At 44.7% G+C, this 25,645-nt stretch overlaps 6 protein-coding genes across 6 annotated transcripts; 1 reads left to right on the top strand and 5 right to left on the bottom strand.

The window, feature by feature from the left end:
• Positions 1-1,864: 1,864 nt before the first annotated feature.
• On the bottom strand, positions 1,865-2,816 carry Pmar_PMAR023473 (Glutathione S-transferase, putative; the record flags this gene model as incomplete). Its single annotated transcript, XM_002783305.1, has 5 exons — positions 1,865-2,029; positions 2,132-2,233; positions 2,284-2,430; positions 2,482-2,627; positions 2,741-2,816. The coding sequence occupies 5 exons, from the start codon at positions 2,814-2,816 to the stop codon at positions 1,865-1,867; spliced, it is 636 nt and encodes a 211-aa protein (XP_002783351.1).
• A 711-nt stretch (positions 2,817-3,527) lies between these two features.
• Pmar_PMAR023472 (Glutathione S-transferase, putative) lies at positions 3,528-4,513 on the bottom strand (the record flags this gene model as incomplete). The annotated part of the gene is made up of 5 exons (XM_002783304.1): positions 3,528-3,716; positions 3,843-3,944; positions 4,035-4,181; positions 4,232-4,386; positions 4,432-4,513. The coding sequence occupies 5 exons, from the start codon at positions 4,511-4,513 to the stop codon at positions 3,528-3,530; spliced, it is 675 nt and encodes a 224-aa protein (XP_002783350.1).
• An 815-nt stretch (positions 4,514-5,328) lies between these two features.
• Positions 5,329-6,488, bottom strand: Pmar_PMAR023471 (Glutathione S-transferase, putative). The gene is made up of 5 exons (XM_002783303.1): positions 6,380-6,488; positions 6,177-6,331; positions 5,960-6,106; positions 5,769-5,870; positions 5,329-5,584 (listed from the first exon to the last, which is right to left on the bottom strand). The coding sequence occupies exons 1-5, from the start codon at positions 6,459-6,461 to the stop codon at positions 5,396-5,398; spliced, it is 675 nt and encodes a 224-aa protein (XP_002783349.1). The 5' UTR covers positions 6,462-6,488; the 3' UTR covers positions 5,329-5,395.
• Positions 6,489-7,890: 1,402 nt separating this feature from the next.
• On the bottom strand, positions 7,891-8,909 carry Pmar_PMAR023470 (Glutathione S-transferase, putative; the record flags this gene model as incomplete). The annotated part of the gene is made up of 5 exons (XM_002783302.1): positions 7,891-8,079; positions 8,230-8,331; positions 8,428-8,574; positions 8,625-8,779; positions 8,828-8,909. 5 exons carry the CDS (start codon positions 8,907-8,909, stop codon positions 7,891-7,893), a joined length of 675 nt encoding a protein of 224 aa, XP_002783348.1.
• Positions 8,910-16,885: 7,976 nt separating this feature from the next.
• On the top strand, positions 16,886-18,245 carry Pmar_PMAR023469 (conserved hypothetical protein; the record flags this gene model as incomplete). The annotated part of the gene is made up of 1 exon (XM_002783301.1): positions 16,886-18,245. The coding sequence occupies one exon, from the start codon at positions 16,886-16,888 to the stop codon at positions 18,200-18,202; it is 1,317 nt and encodes a 438-aa protein (XP_002783347.1). The 3' UTR covers positions 18,203-18,245.
• A 2,906-nt stretch (positions 18,246-21,151) lies between these two features.
• Pmar_PMAR023468 (hypothetical protein) lies at positions 21,152-22,795 on the bottom strand (the record flags this gene model as incomplete). Its single annotated transcript, XM_002783300.1, has 1 exon — positions 21,152-22,795. One exon carries the CDS (start codon positions 22,793-22,795, stop codon positions 21,152-21,154), a length of 1,644 nt encoding a protein of 547 aa, XP_002783346.1.
• Positions 22,796-25,645: the final 2,850 nt, after the last annotated feature.

Here is a 25,645-nt window from a genome sequence, read left to right as displayed (position 1 = left end):
TTTTTGCTACTATCATGTCGGATATCACGGATGATCTCACAATTGTCAGTGAGTTGGCTACAGCGACTCCCATTCCCGAGAACCAGTCGTCTCAGAGCTTCTGAACTGCTCTGTGTGCCAGCAACCGGGCCGAAGAACGGTATAGTGCTGTCAACCAGTGTGACGGTTCATTGCAGCACTCAGATCCCCCTGCCCACCTGTGGACACCCTATATGCCACCGATGCCGTCAGCTTGCATTGGAGCCTACTATTCAGTGTGGAGAGTGTGGGAAAGTCTCGGCTATCCCGGTGGTGGGAGACGATGAGTCCCTGGCTTCTTCGTCGGGATCGGGATCTGATTGGAGGTATCACCGCTGAGGTCCTTGCACGTCACCTTGTACATTGTTCAGTCACGAGCATGCTGATACCAAGAAGAGCAATACACTATTGTGGATATCAGTGGCAGCTGGGGTGTCAGTCGCCTTTGCTACCTGGGCTATAGCAGCCTATCTTGCTAGGGGTAGGAGGAAAGGAGCCCATCGGAATGTGCTCGAGGGAAAGGCACGGTCGTGGCCATTCCGGGTAGGTCCGGGTGAATCGTCTTTTGATATATCGCTATTGTTATTGGCTACTGATATATACTATGTTGTTTACTATCATGAAGTTGTATATATTATGATTATTGTACATGTAACTCTAAAGTAACTCTGTCATTGCCATAACCAGATACATACATCTCCTACTGTATCAATGCCTACGATAAGCTACTCGACTTTCGCCTACCACACCCGAGGCCGAGCTGTGATAGCAGCACTTGTTGCCTATTCCCGGTTCGCTAGATTGAGTTGAGCAGCACAATTGTCCTACACTACTCATGTATAACCGTTATTTTGTCATGACCACGAGTTGCGTTATTTTAATAATGGATAAATTATGCAGACTAATGATGGTATGAATAGTATTATCAATAAAACTGATACATCAGTATTTATAACCATTTACTGGTTATTCTGGTAGCCAATACGAATAGAGCATTAGCTAAATATTGGACATCAACAGCAGAGAGGGTAACATGCCTGTTGCAAATACGCTATCTGAACACTCGCAGACCTATCTGTGACTCATATGATAAAAAGGCTGGGAGAAGGAGCACGCTCCTAGCGCCTCACTGAGTACAGATGCAAGCCTCGGACAGTGTGAAAGTTCAGCCGTGGCTGAGCTAAGTTAGCTCAGCTAACCAGCGTTCACAATTGGATGGAGTCTCGGAACGAGGGACTCACCACTGGTGAGTCACCAGCAGACTTTCTAGCGAAGATATATGTATGTTCGCGGCAGTTTGCTGCCAGTTGCGCTGTAACGGTAATAATCTCACTTGAAATGATTTCGTCTACTGCACGCTAATGGTGAAGAATCGTACGTAGTATTTCAACGGCAATGTGACTGTACAAATTCTCTCCTACCAGGCGGTATGACATGTCATCTACTGGTATATTGCAACCGTTTTTGTTTTTATGGAATTATGTAACAGCTTACATGAGAATCTCTCGCTCGGTTTCTGAATCTGCGCCTAATTCCGGTGCACGGTACTTCTCCATAGAGAAAGCAAGCTCATTAAATAGGGCCATTCACAACGCTTTTGACCTGAATGACTCTGGATACTTCTTTCAAGAGTAAGCCGCGTCACGAATTGTTATATACCTACCGACACCAACAGAACTACGCGTATTATATTGAACGGGTGAAATTAACCCGTGATTTACCCCGTCCTCATATCAGAGTCATCTTAATTATTCAGCCGCAACACAACATATGAGCTTTTTCAAGTCCACGTCATCATGAAGCTACTCAAGACTACTGATACGCATAACTACTTGAAGCCAGAAAATTATGAACTAGCACCAACTTCGCGTTTTTCTTTCCACTGCACAACCCTAGGATCAGCATAAAGGTTAGACTTGACACGTTGTAGATTAGTATAGGGATCGCACAATGTCGCCGGAAAACCATCGATGTAACCACTGGTGAAGACCTCCATCATGTTGGTGAGCAACTGAATAACAGCCCTAGATACTCAACAGCATATGCAGTACAGACCACACAGCGTGAACGGCTTGGAATTCCCATCTCCCCAGAAAAAAAGTATCGGGCTTACCAGATCAGCAATTGTCATTTCATCACCTGTAGCGAACTTCTTGTCACCAATCATCTCATCCAACTTCCCGAATACGAAAGGGATTTCCTCTTCGGCAAGAGCCTGCGAAACGCTATAGCTGTGAAGTCGGTACAATACACGCGCCCTCAGACCTTCCGAGTTTTCATCTTCATCTCCTCGTCCATCTTCATAGTAGCCGCTAACTTCACATGAGTATCCTTGACCATGTCCATAAGCTCGTCAATACGTAGACGCTTCATCAAGTCAGATTGAGGGTAGAGGCCGGCAGAAGGGTTCAACTGCACGAAGACTCGTCGGCTCAACAGGAGGTAAGAATCGCGCAGACTTACAGATCCCACGTAGCGAAGAATGGCGTATCCCTGAGTTATCATGGTTCCATCCTTGAGTTCCAAGACGGGAACTTGACCAAGTGGGAACTCGGACTTGATAGCAGGGAACTCCGCGAAAGGGATTCGACGATCCTTGAAGGGAATACCTACGACTCGTAGGCTACGAGGAACAAATATGATCGGATCGAATCAACATATCCCTGAAACGCTATAGAATCAGGAGTATAACGAATATCAAGCCACTCAGCGAGATACTTACCCGAGACGGCAAACGCCAACCTGATAGGTTCGGCGGCGCCAGGGACATCGAAGTAATGAAGGGTGTACTCAGCCATGGAGAAACAGACAAGCAGAGACTACTTGGAAAAATTTACTTCATCACACTGGGTCTTGGCCAAGCCGCCAATCAACAGTACTATCTCGATTAGTGCATAGTATGGCCGATGCACATACAGAATTTGATGTGTGCATCGTTCATGATTTGCACAGAGCGTTTCAAAGTTGCGTAACGTCTCACTCACTATGAATATAGAGGGTGAGTGAAGATTTCACCACGCGAGGTGAATAGCCGACTATGGCACTGAGGGTATGGGTCATTCGCAGCGTTCTCTACGCAAGGTCTTATCGTCTTGCTTAGGTCAAGATAGATCAAGATTGTTTCGAGTCAATTCTTGATTCTTCCCTCGAAGATTCGAACAATTCATCAAGTTATCCCGAATATCGTCATTCCAGAGGAGTTACGTCACATGTACGATTCGAAGTGAGTGAACCTAGTACTAGATCCGTACTGATGTGTAACATACCTCGACGTTGTTCATCAATTTCAGACTTACACCAGTGCTCGTAGATAAACTTTAAAGCACTACTTAGGATCTCTCACGATAAGTGCTTCGACATTAGTCATCTTACGAGCATACACGCTGCACTTTGAATGGGAACCCACCAACTTCAAAACGAACAACGCAACAACACGAGTGAATTTTGAAGAGATTGAAAATTAACTAGTCAGAAGATTAACTATCAAGTGGCGTGTGAATACTGACCATTTAGAGAGCCACACTCTCAGCAACAGCTGGGAGAGACTTCACTTCGCGATTTTCGCGCCACAGCTTCACAGCAGGGTTGGCTGCTACCAACGCCTGGATCCTTTGGAGCTTCTCATAAGGATTTAAAATGGATAGAGGAGTGCCCAGATGTGCGAGGTTGAATATGAAATCTAGTATCACGAAAAGCATCTGAGAGAATAACGAGTATAAACTACCACACAACGATACGAAAACCCTTCAAATCACAACAGACTGAACAATCAACTGAGACGTGATAGCCGCAAAGAATGAGCCTATCCAGGAGCCGATTCTTACCAGATCGGCAATCGTGAGATGATCTCCAGCTGAGTACTTATTATCTCCGATCATGCGCTCTACTCTTTCAAAGTAAAACGGGTAAGTGGTATTTGCCAACTCCTGAGAAGTAAAAACCAATCAATTCTGGAATTCATTGAGTATACCACTATAACTCTCACTGATGAAATCAGATAAAAAAATACACCTTACAGAAATCGCTGCATCTCTAGCGGGACCATCAGGCATGATCTTGACAAGTCTTGTCTTCTCTCTCATATCAGCGAAGGTTTCCAACAACTCATCTATGCGTAATCTCTCCATAGGATCAGTGGGGTACAGACCATACGATGGACGCAGCTGAAACAATCACGATTTGAGATGCATCGGAGAGATCCATTTCTGCCTACCGTAGCCACATATCTCAAAATGGCATAACTCTGAGTCGCCATTTTGCCATCAGGGAATTCCAAAACCGGTAGTTGGTCGAGGGGGAACACGTGATTAGGCTTCAAAGTCTTTGCCCAATCTTCCTTCGTTTCACGAATATCTTCAAAAGGAATACCTAAGAACTCTCATAAAAATAGAGTGTAGAGGAACTGAAGCTAACCTTGAACTGCGAATGTCAAACGGATAGGCTCTGCTCTAGCAGGCACATCGAAGTAATAAAGCTTTAGAAGAGTGTTGGACATTATGAAGGATGATATTCTACTAAATTCTAAGGCACCATACGAATTGCACTCATATATATCTATTGTACTAAACTGACAATAATCCGATTAAGGAGTAGTGAACGTATTGCGGTATGAAAGCGTATCTTCACTAGCACACATAGCTTGTTTCAGCTAAAATTGAGACATATTATCTGTTTCACAAACTTAGATAACTTTTCTCGCAGCTGCATTGATTTGATGTTAACACGAACACGCTGAGGCAAGCATTGTTCGAGTAATGAGTTGAGTAAGATGGCGAGAGCGAGGATGCATTAGACACGAGCCTGGGGAGATTCACATACAACGGTCACGGGACAGTGCGTAGTTATAAGTGAGTTCTAGTTGAGTTGGTTGAATTCAATCAGCTTGGTTCGGAGATCGCGTAGACTCTATAATATCCTGTCCTCTGGGTCATGCGAACTAACTCTGTTCAGATGTTCCCTTATGAACTTTCATTCCAGCAAGGGAATTCATGTCAACGTTTCTTTCTATCCTCGTTAACAATAATATCACCAATATTGTTGGGTTATTATCAATGGACAAATTGGTCATCCGATGGTTCGAAGTCTCCCGGTATACACGACTTGCACACCATACACGGTTCGTAAGGTTAGATTGAGACTTGACGATCACACAGAAGCAAACTGTGGCTCAATTTAACTGCTCTACACGTGACCTAACAGTCAAATTGAACAGATTGTCTGCGGTAGATCGTGCGACTTTTCCCTAGTGTGCTGTTTTCAAATCAGTTCCTTTACATAACAACAATAAATAACACAACAACGATGCGACAATGGTTGTAGAAGTTGAGATAAAAACCATTTACAAACCAAAATATCAAGCGATGCTTTCAAAGAATATCTAATGAGCAAAACTCTCAGCAACAGTAGGAAGGGGCTTCACTTCGCGATTTTCGCGCCACAGTTTCACAGCAGGGTTGGCCGCTACCAAAGCCTGAATCCTTTGTAGCTTCTCATAGGGCTTCAAAATGGATGGTTGAGCGCCCAGATTTGCTATGTTGAATATGAAGTATAATATTGAATCAATCTCCTGAACAAATCAGCAAATAACAAGTGCAACGTGGCGAAACAACTTCGCAGACAATCACCCGGAACATCAGTGATGTTTTGGGTGATTGTTACATCACTAGGATCAAACACCGCGAAACTCAACTCCAAGGAAAAACGGAATTGAATCGAGCTCCCTGGAGAATCTCGGCCGAGACTTCCCTTACCAGATCAGAGATTGTCAGGTGATCTCCAACCGAATACTTGTTGTCCCCGATCATACGCTCAACTCTGTCGAAGTAGAACGGATAGGTAGTACGTGACAACTCCTGAAATTGAAAAACTGATCTGCTCTACACTGCATACTCAGCACAATTGAGCCAGCAAGTCACGAGGGTACTAGCAAGCACAAGCCTACCGATTTCGCAGCTTCCTTGGCAGGGCCGTCAGACATGACCTTGACAACTCTTGTCTTCTCTCTGATATCGGCAAAGGTATCCAACAGCTGATCTATGCCTAGTCTCTGGATAGGGTCAGTGGGGTAGAGACCATACGATGGACGCAGCTAAAACAAGTAAACAAACTAACGAATGCATTATTAGGAAGCTGATGTTAAGCTATGCAATCCACCTTACCGTAGCCACATATCTCAGAATAGCATGACTTTGAGTCGCCATTTTGCCATCAGGAAACTCCAGAACGGGCAGTTGGTCGAGGGGGAACACATGAGTCGGCTTTAGGCTCTTCTTCCAGTCTTCCATCGAGATACGGTGATCAATGAAGGGGATCCCTGTAACGCCACAGAAAGGTATGCTAAGCTGCAAGAGTTAGAGGCTACCTTGAATAGCAAATGACAGACGAACTGGTTCCGCCCTAGCAGCCAAGTCGAAATAATGAAGTTTGAGCAGATTACTGGACATTGTGGAGTAAGAAATTGTCAAGAACTCTGAGACGCTATGTAACATAGACTAATATTCGTTATGTAGCTGACACTGGAACATCGATAAAAACTATAAAGATTGAACCGAAGGGAACACACAAACATCAAAATTGTCATGCGGAGATCTCACTAGCAGAAATAGCTATCTGCAGCTGAAATCCAAATACTTCACTAGATGCTCAGACTGCAAAACTCGGTGAAAAATTGTGTATTGTTAACGCCGCATTCCTGAGTCGAGAGGCAGAACATATACCAACGAGCTTCAGAGAATTCCCGAAGGAACTTCACGATGGAGCAGAATTTGGGTGAAAAATCCACCGACTCTAGTGCAGGGTACGGTAGTAGTAATCAGAGATTGAATACTTCGTGGATAACTCGAGCCTTGGATTTACGAGCCCTGACGCAAATTCGCTCATTAGTGCCTTGTGAATGGTTAGTGAATCTAGTGTGTGGCATCCTACGTGGAAAAAGTACAGTTGTAGCATTAACCACTCCAGCAAGCACAGAGACAAAGATTGTGTTGCGCTGAGACACGCATGACAAGCCTCTGACGAGATTGGTATTCGCATATCGCACAACTTTGGAAATGATTCTACCACGGCAAATCTTGGGGTGACATATATACCCACCTAGAGAGAATTAGTGAGACGGGAACTAACCCCATCTAAGAGCCATAAAGTAACGATTATGTTCGATTAACAGAGTTTCTAAGCCTGCAAGGCTTTTATGATGGAGGAATGGACCCCTCCAGAAGTTCATAAAGTAATGAAAATGTGTTTCATTTAGGGAGTTGCTGACCGACAAAGACTTTTCAAAGTTAAGTACGAGCAACTATTCCCAGATAAGCAACAACAGAGTCGCGGACAGCACTAACTTCAGGAATTCTTGATAGTAGGACACAAACACTTTGATGATCATGCTCATACACAATACATAACCGGAAATATGGAAGAACGCAAATATGAGAGTGAAACATGAAAGGATACCATTATGAACGATTCTCTTTCTGTTGATGTATAGCATTAGATCAGGAGCGGAGTTATAGATATACTCCCCGAGTAAAAGTTGGTATTTTGAGGCGCAATTTTAACACGTGTATGCTAAGAATATGTGGAGAAATTTTCTTACAGGTCTTCGACTTCTCAATAACTACGAAGAGTTAGGCCCTGAAACTTGGAGGTCATATCAGGTAAAGCATAAGTACATACCTCCCTGAGCCGCAAGATGATACTCGTTGTGGTGGCTGTGCACGAGTCGAAAAACCGGATATGCTAAGAATATGTGGAGGGGTGTATGTTCGCTTGCGTTTAGAAACCTCGCCACATCACTGATAAACAACGCAACAAAATATGAAATTTGTAGAATTGAGATGAAAATCGGCTACAATCCAGCTGCGTTACACAGCTTATCTAATGAGCGAAACTCTCAGCAACAGCAGGGAGGGGCTTCACCTCACGCTTCTCGCGCCACAGTTTCACAGCAGGGTTGGCCGCTACCAAAGTCTGGATCCTTTGGAGTTTCTCATAGGGCTTCAACATGGATGGCTGCATACCCAACTTGGCGAGGGTGAATATGAAGTATAATATGGAATCGATCATCTGAGGAAATCAGCAAATACTAAATGTAACATTCTAAACAATCAAACGAATTATGCCAAGGAAAGAATTAATAACTCAGCAGCACACGATCAAACTTCGCATACTTAACATGAATAATAAGATCCAACCAAGACACTGAAGTCTTCTTACCAGATCGGCAATCGTGAGATGGTCTCCAGCTGAGTACTTATTATCTCCGATCATGCGCTCTACTCTTTCAAAGTAGAACGGGTAAGTGGTATTTGCCAACTCCTGAGAAGTAAAAAGCAATCAATTCTGAACTCTTTGACGAATCAGACAGACTCAACAGACAATCACAGCATAAACTGACAAGCACCACAAGCCTACCGATTTCGCAGCTTCCTTGGCGGGGCCGTCAGACATGACCTTGACAACTCTTGTCTTCTCTCTGATATCGGCAAAGGTATCCAACAGCTGATCTATGCCTAGTCTCTGGATAGGGTCAGTGGGGTAGAGACCATACGAGGGACGCAGCTGAAACAATCACGATTTGAGATGCATCGGAGAGATCCACTTCTGCCTACCGTAGCCACATATCTCAAAATGGCATAACTCTGAGTCGCCATTTTGCCATCAGGGAATTCCAAAACCGGTAGTTGGTCGAGGGGGAACACGTGATTAGGCTTCAAAGTCTTCGCCCAATCTTCCTTCGTAATACGATCATCTTCAAAAGGAATACCTAAGAACTCTCATAAATGAAAACTCCATTATCCGAGTTGGAGCTCACCTTGTATTGCGAATGACAGACGAATAGGCTCCGCTCTAGCGGGTATGTCAAAATAGTGAAGTTTAAGGAGACTGCTGGACATTGCGGCGAGAAATGAAATTCTGGTAAACTACCAAATACTCTTATGTATTCTAATAAGTAAAAACTCGACTTAAACATAAAATGCGATTCACTAACAAACGCAGCTAACTTCAGCTAAGCCTCAAACATGCTGCTTCGACACAACGACACGGCTCATTCTGTCTATTCTGGTCTACGATACAAAGCGCAGGATTTATCGATATGGTATGTGCATGGAGAGTAGAGCACTGTCACAGAATAACCATTGGTATTTTCAGAGTGGTAAATTACTACTCGAGGAAACGACCGGTGAGGGAAGATTAGTCGATGACATTGACCGGGGTCCTCCGAAATTAGTTGATTTACGATCAGCCTACGACTGTGATACCATCCGGATCTGCTATCGGTATGTTGGGAAACAACATTCGTTCTATACATCGGGATTGCACAGCTATTTCCATTGCACGCGACGAGTGTGGGACGAAAAAGTGTAAAATCCTCGTAGTACCATCCTCGCAGAACAAATGATGAAGTGGTGACACGATAACACAACCATCAAGTAAACAAGAACGTGATTCGTGAAAATGTCAAGTCATTCGCATACTCAACTTAGATGTACTCGGCTGCCGATGCTTTCGTTTATGCTGCATCCAAACTGCTCTTCATTCCTTCAAGCCTCATACACACCGACAAGGAACGCCTCCCTCCCTCTCCATCGCGCCAAGATACCGCGGCACGCAAACGCATAGCTTCTCCCCCTTTTCATAGAGCGAGGTATTGTAAGCTTTCCTCCACTCCAAGCTTTCCTGCTGTTATTCTCTCCACAAGAATAAGAGTTGTAACTTTTCCTTATGCCTACTACCTTGCGTTCCCCCAGTAAAACAGACACCGACCCTGACCTAGGTATCACAACACCTATCAATGTCATCACCGAGGTCATTGAGTTCACCTGAATCACTCCAGTGAGAGTATGAGCTAGATGGAGGTACACGAAGATTTTACAGACTCAATATAACCTGCATGATGCAAAGCTCCACTAAGTATTTTCAGAATGTCAGCTCATAGGGATGGACTGAACATTATAAGATGTGTTTGAAATAGTCGAAATATCTGGAAATATAATACCAGATAGTTCATTCTATACCTATTCTCGTTTCCGACACTCTCCTCAGCGAACACGTGTAATCTGGAAGCATCTACCGGGAAATTAGAACCTATGTTAGAAAACTAGATGTGGGTGTGAAGTGAGGCCACTCTAGAATATAGCCAAATATTGATTCCTTTTCTTGTGCTGTAGCTAAGCCTACAATAGTAAATCGACTCCTGCTAGAAATTCGCTCTACTCTCGATCATTGAGACTCTCGAGATCCCTTCGAGACACCTCCAAATAGTGTTAGGAAACATGCGCATGGTCAACTTCATGTCTGGTGACTGTATGAAAATTTTGACGAATTTCGCACTGGTTTTTACTCTTTTTTTGAGTGGAAACAGAATTATACACGTTTCACATGGTAGACTATACGAGTCACAAGTGAAACGTTCATCAACCTTAACCAATCAAACAAATAAGAACAAAGTTTTTACTCTAATTCTTGTGTGAACTCCTGTAATCAGTGAGGAAACTCCTGATTTCAGCTTAGGAAACCAAACATACAATCCTCAAACACAGCTTCCAGAAAGCAGATGAAACCGTTAAAGGGCCCAAATCCTCGGGCTCTTCAGGGCGTGAATGAATGCATGAGCATACGCATATCGAGGAACATATACACATGGTCAACTGCATGTGTTGGTGAGAATACGAAAAACTTTGGGAGATTTCCTCGTTGATTTCTGTCAACTGTTTAGCAAAATTCCATAATTAGTGAGGAAACTCAGCTGAGGGAAGCGAATACATATTCCTCCAACACGAGTGATAGCGAGCAACACTCACCGATTCTGACCTTGAGGAGCGTTGGCGGGACCATCACTGCAGAGTCGTCTTTGGGTAACCCTGCGGTGGAGTGAGGAAAACTACTGACCATTATCAATGACTAATGAGATCTCGCAAATTGACGAGGAATACCAACCCAACCCCTTTTCAAAGTGATAATTGTACAATGCGCATGCTCTCTTCTCCTTAGCCCTCCGTAGATTCCGATCTCAAGAAGAAATCTGTGAGTTGCCTTTGGACCCTCGGTCGGGTCCCTCCGTACAGCCTTCGCCGTTTTAAAGGCACTTCTGGGCATCTCGATACAGTCTCTACTGCATCTGAATCACTTGACAACTCCACCACCACTACCGAGTCCTCTCCTCCTTCTCTTTGTGGAACATAACTGCACGTAGATCCCCCAGGCCCCACGTGATCGTCCATCCTCGCCACTCGAGTGCTGCTCTCACTCTCCAACAAGTCGCCAAGTAAATCCTCAAGTGGACATGTGTCCGACAATGCCTCAGTCGCCGTTCTCTTCAATTTGGGCAGGGGGGCCGCCACAACGACAGACTCCTTCACCGAACCCGCAGACTGAGATGGGTCTACCACCCGCGTCGCGTGCCTCTTCAACGCAACCCCATTACTCCGCGATGACTGATTCTCCTTACCTCCCGAGACAAGCGTTCGCATCCTCTGCAATACACTCTGGTCCTCCTCCGCCTCTGCTCCTCGACTAAGCTGCCTTTCCAGCCCACGTTTCATCACCCGTTCATGAGCGGTCAATCCAACACGCTTTCGCTTCCCTACGGGACTTCGACGGCATCTCGTACGAGCCTCCTGTAACTCTTCCTCTAGTTCGTTCAGTTGTATAGTAAGACTCTCGAGATCGCCTCCTGGTTGCCTATACGTGTCCAAAAGCTGTTTCCACTCTACCTCCACAGCGCGTATTAAAACATCGATATTTCTATTATTAACTATACTATCCCTTAGTTGTCTCATCTCACTCCGGGGTTCTCTCAAGGGCATGTCCATTTTCACAGCATCCTGCATCTGTCGTAACTCCTCCAGTTTCATTTGCATATCATGTTCAACCGTATATACCTTCTCCTCAGCAACTTGCCTTTCCCGCTTAGTTCTCCTCAAGCAACCTCTGAGGCTCTCCAATCTCCTCTCTCCACATCTACACTCCTCTGCTAAACTCTCACTAGTCGTCTCCACAGATTCTATCTGTGCCTCGATCTTCCCAGAAGCCTTTTCAACATCAGCAATCTCTGCTAACAGCCCAGCAACAGTATCGAGATCATGAGGAAGCATGTGGTCCTCTAGATTCTGCACCTCTGGCCGTAACCGTACCGGCTTACACTTCTGTTCAGCTTTACACTCTGGGCAGGTCGGTGACCTGAACAATGAGTGTGTTAACCGCAATTTCAGCAAAATGATTATGCTACCACCGTCATTTTCTATAGAGGTTTCACGTGGGAAAATTTGCATATGATCAACTACACGTGTAGGTGACATTGACAAGATTCTCATGAGTTTGTGTACTCAAATTTGTATCTAAACTTCTTTAATAACTGATGAAACTTCTGCAATCAGCAGAGGTAAGTATACATATATTCCAACACTGCTCAGCTTAGTCGAAATCGAAATCCTAAATGCTGTGAATACTGTTCGAGCGAATACTTCTAACAGTTTGCTCACCTTTTCATCCAGCGACTGAGGCATGCCTCGTGATAGATGTGTTTACATTCAGTTGAAACAAGTTGACCAACGTCCCCTCGAGAATCTATCGCCCCTACAAACTCCATACAAATCGAACACGTTGACATTGGCGGTGATATGCACTCCAACCAAAGTACTGCATCGATCACTCTGAGCTCCTCACCAATGAACGCAACAACCTCTGATACGCTGTTGGGTATTTGATCACTCTATCACCAAATAGTTGTGTGCCCAATCTGTCCCACCTAGCTATGGCTAGTAGGAGGTTTTTTTGTGGAAACAGAATTATACACGTTTCGCATGGTAGATTATACGAGTCACAAGTGAAACGTACATCAACCTTAACCAATCAAACGAATAAACAGAGCCCGCAAAGAGACGGGCGGAACAATGGTACGTAGTATTGGCTATACTACAGTGCGAAGGTTAAAGAGTTCGTCATCAGCCACGATGCTGCTGGAAAACTCTCCCACTCTCAGAGAGCGGCTCTCTCTTCTCCTTTCTCGGCTAGTAGTAGATTGTACTGTTGCTGTTGTATTCATCCTATTCCTCCAAATAGTAACGCTCTGGCTAGTGTTATAAGTCAATGTCAACGGCCCGACGGGTGATCATATTGATGTTTTACTTGAGTGTAGAGGAAGGGAAAATATCATGTGTTGTAACAACGTTGGATTTAACCGTTGGTAGGAGGATGCCAGAGTGATGGTGAATATTGTCGCTACCGCTCGGTGTTGAAATTATGTTAATTAGCATCATACCTCACCGTAGTGATGGACCCAGTGTAAGGATTGATAGTGAATACAGCGGAGTCGACACCTCATACATGGTGGGGCCGTATGAGAGGCATATGCTACTTCTTAATCAAGACAAGTTCACTCTTCACGATGGGAAGCAGAACAACTGTCGTCCCCTATTGAGAGATCCGGCTAATGGGTTGGTTAGCCTCTACAGTCTACTACTACTACTACTACTACAAGTTACTCTGATACTATACTCAACACCATGATAAAGGGAACTGTACTCACTGTCATTATCAACTCACTGTAGAGGCGGTGATAGGGTAGCTGAGAAATTTCAAGATGGCTCAAGATGTTCAAGATTTACAAGCTCGCCCGTGGTAGCAAGTCGTAGTAGATGTTTTCAACCCCATTCCGTAACCTTCGCACTGTAGTAAAACGAATACTACGTACCATTGAACCGCTCCTTCCTCCGCGGGTTCTGTTTCTTTGTCGGACCGGTTAAGGCTGTTGATGGACCTTCCACTGGTGGCTTGTATAATTAATAGTATGTTGGAGGTTCACCCGTGATATGAAAAACACATTTCACGACTATTGCATGCCACGAATATCGCCGAGTTTTACTCCACTACGTAAAACGGGTGAAACTCCATTATACGAGTCACCAGTAGAAGGTTCATCAACAGCTTACATCAACAGTTTTATTATATAGTGTAGAATTCTGTTCTCACTCCAAAAAACACTACTAATCCAATCTCATATTTTCAGATATTGAAAGAATTACTTTATTATCCCCGCTGAGTTAATCAATGCTCAATCGACCCTACGCCGATTTTGATATTTTAACAGTTTCTTAAGGGAATGTTCTTTTTCTACGTTTTCATCGTCTGTTTTTGATGAATTTTCGATTGATAATGTCAATGACATGCAGTGTTAGAGAAATATATGCTCGCTTTCTTCAGCTGAATTGAGGAGTTTTCATCACTGATTATAGAAGTTTACATACAATTTCGGGTGAAATAGAACACTAAGGAAGCGCCGACGCGAGAACCAATTCGAATTTGCCGAAATTTCCCCAAGAAAATTATTTTCTCACCAACACATGTATTTAATCATGTACATATTTAGTGAATATGTGAATATTATTACCAATGATATGTTATGATGTTCCTATGATGTTATCTTATAGTTTTCTCATGATGTTATCTTATAGTTTTCTTATGATGTTATCTTATAGTTTTCTTATGATGTTATCTTATAGTTTTCTTATGATGTTATCTTATAGTTTTCTTATGATGTTATCTTATAGTTTTCTTATGATGTTATCTTATAGTTTTCTTATGATGTTATCTTATAGTTTTCTTATGATGTTATCTTATAGTTTTCTTATGATGTTATCTTATAGTTTTCTTATGATGTTATCTTATAGTTTTCTTATGATGTTATCTTATAGTTTTCTTATGATGTTATCTTATAGTTTTTTTATGATGTTATCTTATAGTTTTCCTATGATGTTATCTTATAGTTTTCTTATGATGTTATCTTATAGTTTTCTTATGATGTTATCTTATAGTTTTCTTATGATGTTATCTTATAGTTTTCTTATGATGTTATCTTATAGTTTTCTTATGATGTTATCTTATAGTTTTCTTATGATGTTATCTTATAGTTTTCTTATGATGTTATGTATGGGTAAAATATTATTCACTCATATACAACACCAACTTGAAACCAAGTCCGAATTGATCACCAGTGTATTTCCCATCGTGCTATCGAATCCAACATCGGTATCGGCAGCTTTTTTCATAAGTCCTCTCATTGGAAATTGGCGAAGTTCATCAAAACAGTCGTTCAACGTGGAAAGAAGGGGTTCCTACAAGGAGTGAATAGGCGATTTGGGCAAACCATGACATTGCCCTGGAATAGTACTGTCCTTCGTAGTGGAGGAAAATATGCATCCTATTTCGCGTTTAAGGAGATCAATTTCGCAAGGCGAGCAATCATCCGAGCCAAGATATGCCTCAGTAAGATCAATTTCCCCAGCGCGCTCGATACGAAAATCAATGTCATTAGTACAATCGATTTGGCCGGCATGTCTGAAGTAAGTTCAATTTCGATGAAAGGCGGAAATCGATGAAATCGCTGATTCAGTTGATCTGACTGAACGCGAAATAGGGCTTGAAAAGGTGTACCATGTGTTGATGAAATTTCTGAGGAAAATTTTGGAAGTCTTATTGATTTCTGTACATTTTTGCCACACTGGAATATGTAAATTCCTATATTTACCTTTGGGAACTCTCGAGCTCAGGTGAGGAAAGCAAACACATATATTTCAGCACTAGTCGTCTGTGTAGTGAATAGTAGGATATGGCTATGTCGTGGGAGGTTGTGCAGTGCACCTCCTCCTCCTCCTCGTTCCCTCTGATATCACCATAATTGAGGAGAAGAATAAGATTGCCAAGAAGGGTATACGTCCGCTGGAGAAGACTGGGCTGACTCTCATGTTTCCGCTGATTCACTAATGTTATTCAAAATTCGACAAGCATGACATGTACGACATCCTCAGGTGCAAGTTCGATCCCTCGGCCAGCGATCCGGCTATAGACATCTGCCGTAGGAAGCAGGAAAGTGTTCGTCGCAGAGTTGTCGCCTAGAAGGGCCTACTACCAGGACTTGTATTGGGTGTTAGTCTACCCTGGTGGAGTCTCAGGAGCTACAACTACCTTTTGTGCTTACTTTGGTACTATATGCGGCCGTATTGCTGAGTGGGTTGAGCTGGAGGTGGGCGGAAACTGATCGTGGAAGGGTGTTGGGAAATTTGCGGCTAAGGTTTACTACAGGCCGAAGACTGATGCCTCAGGGGAAAAGTAGTTTTAAAGGATTAGTAATATAATGAGCAAATAGTATGGTCAATGGTGATTGCTTTTGTTGGACTCCCCCATTCTGGAGTGGCACTGTTGAGGGGAATCCCCTAAGGGGGATCCCCTCAGGGTACCACCTTCGACATAGTATGAAGGGTACTAATAGGGTCTGACATAGGGTAGGGTACTACTCCATGACATATTGTTTTCCCGCATATCGTACCTTTTTCGTGTTTACGGGCATCAGTTGAGGCTGAATATAGAGGCGGGGAAGTTCATTAGGGGTGGTAATTAGATATGGCTACTAGGGTTAAAGGGAATCACGTGGGCTTGTAGACCCTGTGGGAATATCAACTATAGAGCGGGGTTTTGTCTCAGTCTCATGATATCGCACTACATTCGCAATCACTCATGTGCATAGGCTTGGAAATTCTCCGTAGATAGCCCCCGTACGCATGGGGGTAGCACCCCAATCCAGTCACGTTAGCTGCGAATTGGAGGTGTATGTGGGGTCATGGTTGTCGTGTAGGGGTAGATGGGAGTAGCCCCGATATAGTAGTAGTTTTCCAGGATGTGGAGTCCCCCTAGTTGACCACGATGTTACCGAGATGCCGGTTGACCATGTGGGTGGTGAAGTGGTGGACTGTAGTTGTGAAATAGAGTTTCCGACACTCTATAGGTCCCGAGTTCGATCCCGGCATGATGCCTTTTATGCCAATATATCAGGTGGTTTACTCTCCTTCCGTCCAAGGGTTTTTTCATTACTGTAATGCCTCCTTCTCAGTACGAGGACGGGGACCCATCTGGCCTCCAACAGCAGCAGCAGCAGGAGGAGGTTGACTTATACGATTTACTCCACGTCACTCGCGATAGCGACGCTGATGCGATTCGCCAGGGGTATCTAGATCAAAGTAAACTGCATCATCCTGATAAGAGAGCAGCACAAGGGGCGGATCCGGAGGCATTCAGGAGAATCAACTACGCCTATCGAGTTCTCTCCAACCCAACTATGCGATCTTTTTATGATAAATACGGTCTCAATGGTATCAGTCTCGCCGACGGTATTGTGGTGAAACAGGATGAGACTTTGGCCCAGCTGGAGCGCCGGGTGAGGGCTGTAGTACGAGGAAATGAGGAAATGAAAGTTCAGAGAATGTTCCAACTACAGGGGGAAATGACCACTGGTCTTAAATTTAGAGATTGGCAAGAAGCCCCGCGATGGGCGTATACGAGTTTCACCCACGGCATGGGAGTAACCGCGGGACGACATAACTTCACAGTGGTTACGGCGAGCCACGTCCAAGCAAACGGAGGAGGCGTTGGGAAAATGACGTATTTCTGGCAAACCGGGTGGAGTCAGTACATGCAGAGTCGTGTTATGGTTGATACATTAGCTGGTCAGTGGTGGCCACCGGCTCTAGAAGCGGTTATTACTCGGCAAGTTGGTCAACATTCTACTGTGAGGCAAACAGTATCATGGACACAGACTGGTGGTGTTGGAGCTGCTATCACTTGGGGGCTGCAGTTGTTCAAGGATTGGACTGGTAGTGTTACCCTGGCTGTTGGTCATGGCAACCATGCAGCGTTTGAAATTGAGAAAACCAACCCGGAGGTGGGAAGCGATGAGGATCTAGCCCGAATGACAGCATGGGACCGTTGCATTATGAAATATAACTTCACTATTGAGGGGGAAGGGAATATTGCTTTTGAAGCGAAGACTGTATTACCCTTTAGTGGGGGCTTTGAGGTTTCTTGTGGCCCCACTATGTCACTAGCTGCGGGCGCGGGGATTGAGCTGAAGTGTTCACAACAACTAAACGGTGCGGAAAGTCTGAGCGAGTGGGAAGAACTAGATGGGGCCTTTCCAACGCTTATTCAATGGTCGCTCATGTTGCGATGGCCCAACTTCGATTCGGCAATATTGAAGTTCCGACTCACACGCGGTGGTACTGCATTCACCATCCCGCTCGAGTTCGCAGTGCCAGGGGATAATACGGGAGTTGCTCTGGCGACCAGTGTGTTCTTAGCGGCACCATTGGTGGTTAAAGTTGTCCGAGAGACGGTACGGAAATTGAGGAGTAATTGAATAAAAATAGATACCAACGATCGTTGTAGTACCAATCGTTTCGTGTCAGAAGTGCGTTATGTTAGTTGGATTAATAAAAGATCCCAGAATTCCCCTCAAGGTGGGCCGACACAATTGGTTGTCTCTTTTTTACGTTATTGTGGACTCTATTGCTTTTCTTAGAATTGTTTCATTTCATACGAAGAACGTGATAACAATAGCCGGCCGAGGGCCTCATATACCTGACCGTTGGTGGTGCTTGTAACAGGGCTACTAGTTGGAGTTGTCTTTGGTGGTGCCGTTTCTGGCAATCCCGGCCTTAGAAGGTTGCCAACTGCGCGAAGTTGCACTCCATAGTATAGAGTATTGGCCGATTCCTCTAGCATGGAGTCCATACTAGAGGGTTTGGCCAGCCAATAGCACCTTCTTCCGCCTCATCCGGGTAGCTATGGAATGTGCCTTTAGCTGGGATGATGAGTGACGTGTGGCTGACCCTTCCTGCTGGGACCGTCTCAGCGTGAGCTGCTGTGCAAGTTGCACAATGCAACATTGATCCAAGCGGCAACGAGGTGAACCTTCTTATTCTCGAGTCCGGGTCCAGTGTGATCGGGGACGACTCGGCCAATGATCTTGATGATAATGATAAAGTCACTTGGTGGCGTCCACGGCCGTAACGACCGTCTCGGGGTTAGCAACTTCCTGCAAGAATGTCTCGCCATATTTGGAAAGAGAATCAGCAACCGATCGTCCATCCGAGGTATACCATGTACTATCGATTTCAAGTCGCCACAATCCGCAATCATTTCAAATTGTCACATCTAAGGAGCCCGCGGAGCAATTCTTGGATAGCCGTATATGACTCCACCGCGACTTGAGTGACTTTGCATTCTGGTGGCTCATAGGCCATCAAGAGTAGTTGTGGTAAAGACGCTATGGAGTCCCCCGAGCAGTCGGGGGAAATGGGTTTGCAACCCGGACGCAAGCCCTAAAGGAAGACTGGTGGCCTATCATCGTCGACTTACTGGAAGACTTGTAAGGAACTATACCCTCTCGATCTCAACTAGTGTCAACTGTTCGTTATTGTTCGGTGACTTTCACTGTGTTACTTTGGCGTTGGTTTCAGTGGGAGAAATTTAAATTGCGATGTTTGTGATGAAAAATTAGATTATCAAATGCTGTAGCAAAATGCCGTCAGTTCACGAGCCTACAAGAGATGGGCCAATGGCAAGACTTAGCCTCACGTCCCGTGTACTCGGTGTAGTGCTCTGGGTTGGCGTCACCGTCCTCGGCATTTACTGGTTTTACCCAAAAACTGGCCGCCGGACCACACCAAAGGATGCTGATCACCTGGTAAAGATCCACAATATCTGCGAAGGCGTGTTCTTGCTGGCCTTGGGAGCATACAGTACTTACGAGTAAGTCAAGGTCCTTCCTTGAGAAGGACAGGAACAGTTGCACGAGGGGGTTGTTCTCTCAGAACTCTGCGTAGGTTGAAGTCTCATGAAGGTTCATCAGCTTGGCATCAGTTCAAACACGATTCTCTCAGATTGTGTCTGTGAGTCTACAGTTGGTCATGAGACTTCGTTGCAATTTCTAGATATGTTATTATCGGAGGTTACATTATAGGTGGCCATCGCCACTCGGAGACTTTCGAATCAATAGCAATGTGGCTAGGAATAGTAAGCCTTCTACGGAGCGTATTTTCTCGTAGATGAACTCGGAATAGATAAATTCGAAGTTTCGGGTAATACACTTCCAAATAAGCATGAATGTGACATAACACGCGACATGATATGCAATGATAGACAATTTGAAATACTAGAGACATTTAGCATTCCACGTTTTATGCTGAAACTTCAACAAGGCTTAGATATAGTCATAAAGCATTAAACACCAAAATGAAACGGTGACATTATTGAACGTTACTCGTCTACTTCAATTAGTTGGTACGAAATAGGAAACTTTCGAATTTTCCTGAGAAGAAAAAAGAACACTTCTCATGGTGGTCTCAAACCGATGATTCTCTTGTCAGCCCGGTTTCATCATTGCTGCTTTCTACTTGAATTACCACACTCGAAACACGTGGGTCTGGAGACAAGCTAGGCTTGTCCATGAAGAGTCGGGCTTGAAGGCCGCACTCGCAAGATTAATGCTGCTTGGTATCCGTGGAGTATACCACTAGGATGTCGCGTCGACATCGAAGATGGGAAAAGTGCGGTCTTCAAGCTCTAAGTGCTCATATGCTAAAAGTACCAAACATACCAAACTGCTCAAAGTTTTGGTTGCTCATGAGGAGTGGGAAGAAGCCATCGCTACTGTAGACAAGTTAGGAGCATTCATCAATGGGGGACAAAAGTGCCGCTTACGGGCAGAGGTTCACGAGGGGGGCCTTACTTGAACGAGTAGCCCGAAATTTCGTGTCTCTCAGATGTAATATCTGCCAGATAGAATAAATTACCGGAGAACACGGTGTGTTGTAGAGGTCCATCGCTGGGGTTAAACGACTCATGAATGAATCATGTGGAAGGTGTTACGAAGAACACCTTGTCGTCAAGTTCTCACATCAGCCCGGGCTGAATGATGTGGTTAATTATACGACTCCCACAACGAGAATCTCGTTACTGGTCGGAACACGACAGGGCCATCTGGAAGGAATCAGGTAGCTTTAAATGAGAGACTTTTCCAAACGACATGCTATGGATCAGCTGGGAGCAATGCCTCCGAAACATAGTGCATTATCCAGGATAACGAGAATGAGATCAGAATCGTTTCATCGACTAACTCGACCAATCATTGGTAACCAGTGGGACTCGAAAATGCGACCTCACGAGCACACGTGTGCTCGAGAGTTCCTTGACAAGGTTCAAGACATAATGAAGTCATGATATTCTTATGTATGATATAATCATGGAGCTTTAACATGAGACTGAATCTTTGTTCCCGATGTACTGTCAACACAGGCTTGCCCACTTATCGCAATTCAACTGGCCCAGCTTCCCAAATAGTCCAGCTCCATGGCCAGTCATGGCTGTAGAGGAGGACATCGAGCCATACGTGGAGGTTGAAGTGGGACTTGAATTCCCAGATATCCGACTTATGATCAACGGTGTTTCCGAAGATGTCCAGAGATATACCGGCTCCGACAACTACCGCCGAGTAATCAATGCCAAGCTCACCATATGCTTCGACATCACCATTGTCCGAAGCATTGACTGCAACTTGACCAGAGAGTGTGACTCTCAACGCAGGGACGATAGGAACTTTGACTACGACCGCGACCGACATCGCTATTTTCCCTTCGTAAGTGCCATTCCCACCGCTTCCTGCACCAGTAAGACATACTTGAATGTGCAAGCCTGCGAAGTCAATATCAGAACCCCAAACTAAGGCGCATCCAGCAGCTTCGAAAGCAAAAAGTAGGACCTCTGTCTCCGGCTGCTTCAAATGGACTGTGACATTGAGGTGAGCTCTATTTTCATTAATTTCTTCATCGGCATAAGCCATATATAGGTCGAGACCCAGTTGCGTGTCGTTAGAGCTATAACCAACATAGAGACAGAATTTACTGACCGACTTGGTCTTACCGGTCCTGCAAGCCGACGGTAATTGGAACTCCTTCTTATCATCCTTCTCCTGTAGAGGAGAGTGATACTTGTACAGAAAGAACTCATGTGCAGCTGTGCCATTGGAGATACGAAAATAATCAATCGGTGCCACCGACTTATCTCCACGAATATGAGTCTCGTTCGACCTCCAGAAGTGGTCCTTCCCATCGTTGAAGAATAGACGAGCCTTTTCGGTAACCAAGCGGGTCTTGATGAACTCAACATCTAGTTGTGGCGCCTCCTCTCTCGCTGGTGCCTGATTGTGGCTCTGGACGATATCATACGCCGAGTAAATATCCTTCATGGCAACGTCCAAGGTATATGCATCGTCGAGCTCTTCCCAATGAGTGACCTCGGACTCGAGATATACTTTATCTTTCTCGAAGGTGTTAATACCCAAGAGCTTCACCATCTGCTTCTGATCCTTGTCTAGATAGAGAACCCAAGCGTTACTGATCACACCAGTCTGAGCGAGGGCAGTGAAATTGAGACCCGATTTGGGATCCACACCTTCTACGCCACTTCTGACCCATTTGTTCAGCTTCTGTTCACCTTCATCTACCAAACCTTTATAGACCCAACCATCATCCTCGAGCGTACGATTGGCATTGAGCCTGCGAGAATTGGGCATATCATCCTTTTTCCTGGTTCCCTGCTCTATGAGGAATGACTGTTTATTAAAGAGTTGAGAGGTGCTGAAGTGCGTGTCGTTCTGGCTCATGAGGAGATACAGATACGGGTGACTTGGCGCTGCTTGAACCACTGCTTGACCGTCCTTGGCGATGAAGATGTCTCGATGAACGGTGAACGACTTGTTATCATCCATACCAGGTAGGACCAGCCCTTCAGTCTCCATAGCCTTGGAGATGTGACATCCCATTGGGTTCCCTTTGACGTCCCTCAAGTCAAGATTACAGAAATGTGTTGTCTTCATCTGCATGCGAATGTTGCCTATCTTGAAGACGCATACCACACCACGCATGAATAGGGCGACGAGGAGGATGTTCATTATCGAGATGGTGAACGGAGCCATAAAATTACTGTGATACCCGAATAAGTAATTCCAGTCAACTCGACGCTCATAAAAGAGTCAGGCAGAAAACCAATGATGTTAGGAGGCTTTTGGTCAGCTATGAAATGAGCGTAACGATCATGCTCATCGTGACGCGCATGGCCAGGCTCTACGGAAGCGCAGCCATTCACGTGACAGCCGCAATAGCGTGCAATCGACTGGATGATCCTTTAGATTGTGATAGATGGAAGTGCTTAGCACTCAGTGCTACAATGAACTGTGAGCGTTGAGTAGGTGGCAGTAGAGGAGCCTGTCGAGGAGTACTTTGCATGTGGAGTATCCTTATGAAAGCCAGACTCACTTCCGCCAAATGAAAGAGAGAAAAACTAGCAGTGACAACGTCACCGTGACGTACAACTTCACCGTCTCGATTTCAAACTCAATGAAGGGAAGCACAAATTCGGTGATTAGATCTATCGTAGCTCACCATTGGGATGAGTGTGCCAAGTGGGATTTTTAACACTGGTTGTCTGATATCATCTGATGATAATCACCAGGTGATGTGTGCTCAACGAGCAAGCTCAACCACGCGTGCCATGAAGTTGCACCCTGGAAACGCGTGATTCACGCGTTTCACGAGTGATTCAGAATCAGTTATAAACAATCAGAATAATTCACGTTTTGTGGTAAAACTGTCGCCTTATATTTACGTCGTAAATATAACGCTTCTCAAACACTACGGGTGGAACCTCTACGCGTAGTGTTCCATGCGTAAAAACCATGTAGGGACACCATTTCGATCTATACCGCGCGTGTGTGTCACGCGAATATTGAACCAGCCAACCGAATACGCCATCATCAAACCCTTTGGAAGGGTCCCTTTTGGACCGAGACGTTCATCTTGCGGGGATGAGATGGCGAAAGTTAAGCCGGGGTATGGCTGTGGTTGTGGCTAGCTGCTAGCCACTAGCAGCAGAGACATGCTGACAGTCTCAGAAAGAGCTGGCCGTACTAAATGATTAAGCCTCGCTATTTCCTCGTTTAGAAGTGATAGGCCGTGAGAAGGTCTTTTGTGTAGAGGATTCTTTACTAATATTTGTAACGTCTCATGTGATAAACGCAGAGACTCTGCGTTTATCGCATAAGACTCTGCGGCAGAGTTGGACCTTGGGGGAGGGAGCTCCATATTGAAGCCCTATCCTACAACTGGCTCGGGAGTGAATTCCGTGTGAACATGAGCTTGTGACCGAGAGGCATCCTCAGCATCGATGTCTGATGTCAACGACTATGAATACTCAGCGATGTTCATCGTCTCGACTTCAGGAGTGTCCATCATCTGGTTGGGTTGGTGAGTCGATTGGTGACTGAAAAGCAGGTTGGGGCTCTGCTCACATCCTCCCTATAAGGATATTAGGCACTCGCCGTTCCTTGTGCTAACGAAATAGGCTCATTGAAAAAAGGCTCTCCATCAAGTGAGCTCTTCAAGTATGTAATCATCATGAATGATTCATGTGTTGCTAGTTGTGTTGTGAGCATCCCCTGAGATGCTACTGTGCGCTACTGGCACAGTGCTACACAGAAGCGGCATTTCAGGGGATGCTCACAGTGTGTGGTGACCACACAGTAGTTGGCTATGAATTTCCTTTGGCATTTGACGATCAAATGCCAAAGGAAATTCATATGATCAAATTTTGATCATAGACAATAATTTATAGTCCTGTTCATCACGACAATTATAATCGAACTTTTAATTCTTGACGATGTATACCCGCTTCATCGGATGAAGTCTATAGTACAGAAATTCGGACGGACACTCGATGCAGACTAGCGCACCCTCATCCGAATGCTGTGAATAATGGACAAGAATGAGCTCTGACTGGTATGAGAGCGCTCAGCATGCTTACGCGACCGTTGTGGCTCACGTAAGTCTTCCGTGGGCCACCGTTGGAAGAGGCTACGTCTATGTGACTCAGCAGGGCGTGGGGCATAAGAAGATGCTATACCGCATAATAGAAGATGACCGACGAGGCTCATATTGACAACCCAAGAACATCACCAAGATCACCACTGATTTGTTGGTATCATACCAGCCCTGTGATATGACAAACGCAATTCTAGGAAATCGGACATGGAATCCCTGCCTGAGTCCGGTGTAATACAATCCGGCAATCGCAACTTTTTGCTAATATTGCGGATTTGCCAAATGCTATAATTTCTGACAGTCTCACTTTTTTGCTCTTTTGTATGTGCTGCTTTCTCAGTTACAAAGTAGCAACCACATTTACAACCTAGCAATTCCTGGTATAGGTTTTAGCAACCAAATGTTGAAAGTAGCAAATCGAAAAGTGTCTTCCAGCAAGTCGCTCTTTTTTGCTCTTTTTTTGCTGCATTGTATATTTCCCCGGAATGTTTTACACTCTGGCACTTTTGTCCAAGTGTGCTTCGCCCGCACGTTTTCGTTATTTTGGCAAGTTTTGCTCATTTGCTGTATGATATGTTTTGCGTTGTAATTATGTAGTCTGGCACCTTTTAAGGTTTGCTATTGTGTGACGTTCCTGCATGAAATATACAGATTGGCAGTTGCGGGTATGTGACAACGCTGCGCTACTTTTATGTTTCGGCTATTTGCTCTCTTGTAACTTACGCCCTGCGGGAATACATACTAGCGTTTTGCTCATTCGCTCAAACTCCGTCTCTGTTAGCGTTATTAGCAAACTTGCCCTTCTGTGTTATTCGTACAAGTAATATACAATCGAGCAAACATAGTTATGGGATAGCATTTCTCGTTCGATTACGGTATGGCGCCTCATATCCATTTTGGTGCATGTTCATGTCCTGTGCATTTAC

Source organism: Perkinsus marinus, assembly GCF_000006405.1.
Source record: "Perkinsus marinus ATCC 50983 genomic scaffold scf_1104296937140, whole genome shotgun sequence".
NCBI classification, from domain to species: Eukaryota; Perkinsozoa; order Perkinsida; family Perkinsidae; genus Perkinsus; species Perkinsus marinus.
Note: the sequence above shows the minus strand (reverse complement) of the source record. Positions and strands in the feature narration are given on the sequence as shown.

Bases quoted from the DNA above. Each gene is read 5' to 3' on its own strand.
- Pmar_PMAR023471 (XM_002783303.1), bottom strand. From the start codon at position 6,461: ATGTCCAGTAATCTGCTCAAACTTCATTATTTCGACTTGGCTGCTAGG. The intron at 6,332-6,379 runs GTAGCCTCTAAC...GTGGCGTTACAG, and splicing joins TCTGTCATTTGCTATTCAAG to GGATCCCCTTCATTGATCAC. The intron at 6,107-6,176 runs GTAAGGTGGATT...TACTTGTTTTAG, and splicing joins TTCTGAGATATGTGGCTACG to CTGCGTCCATCGTATGGTCT.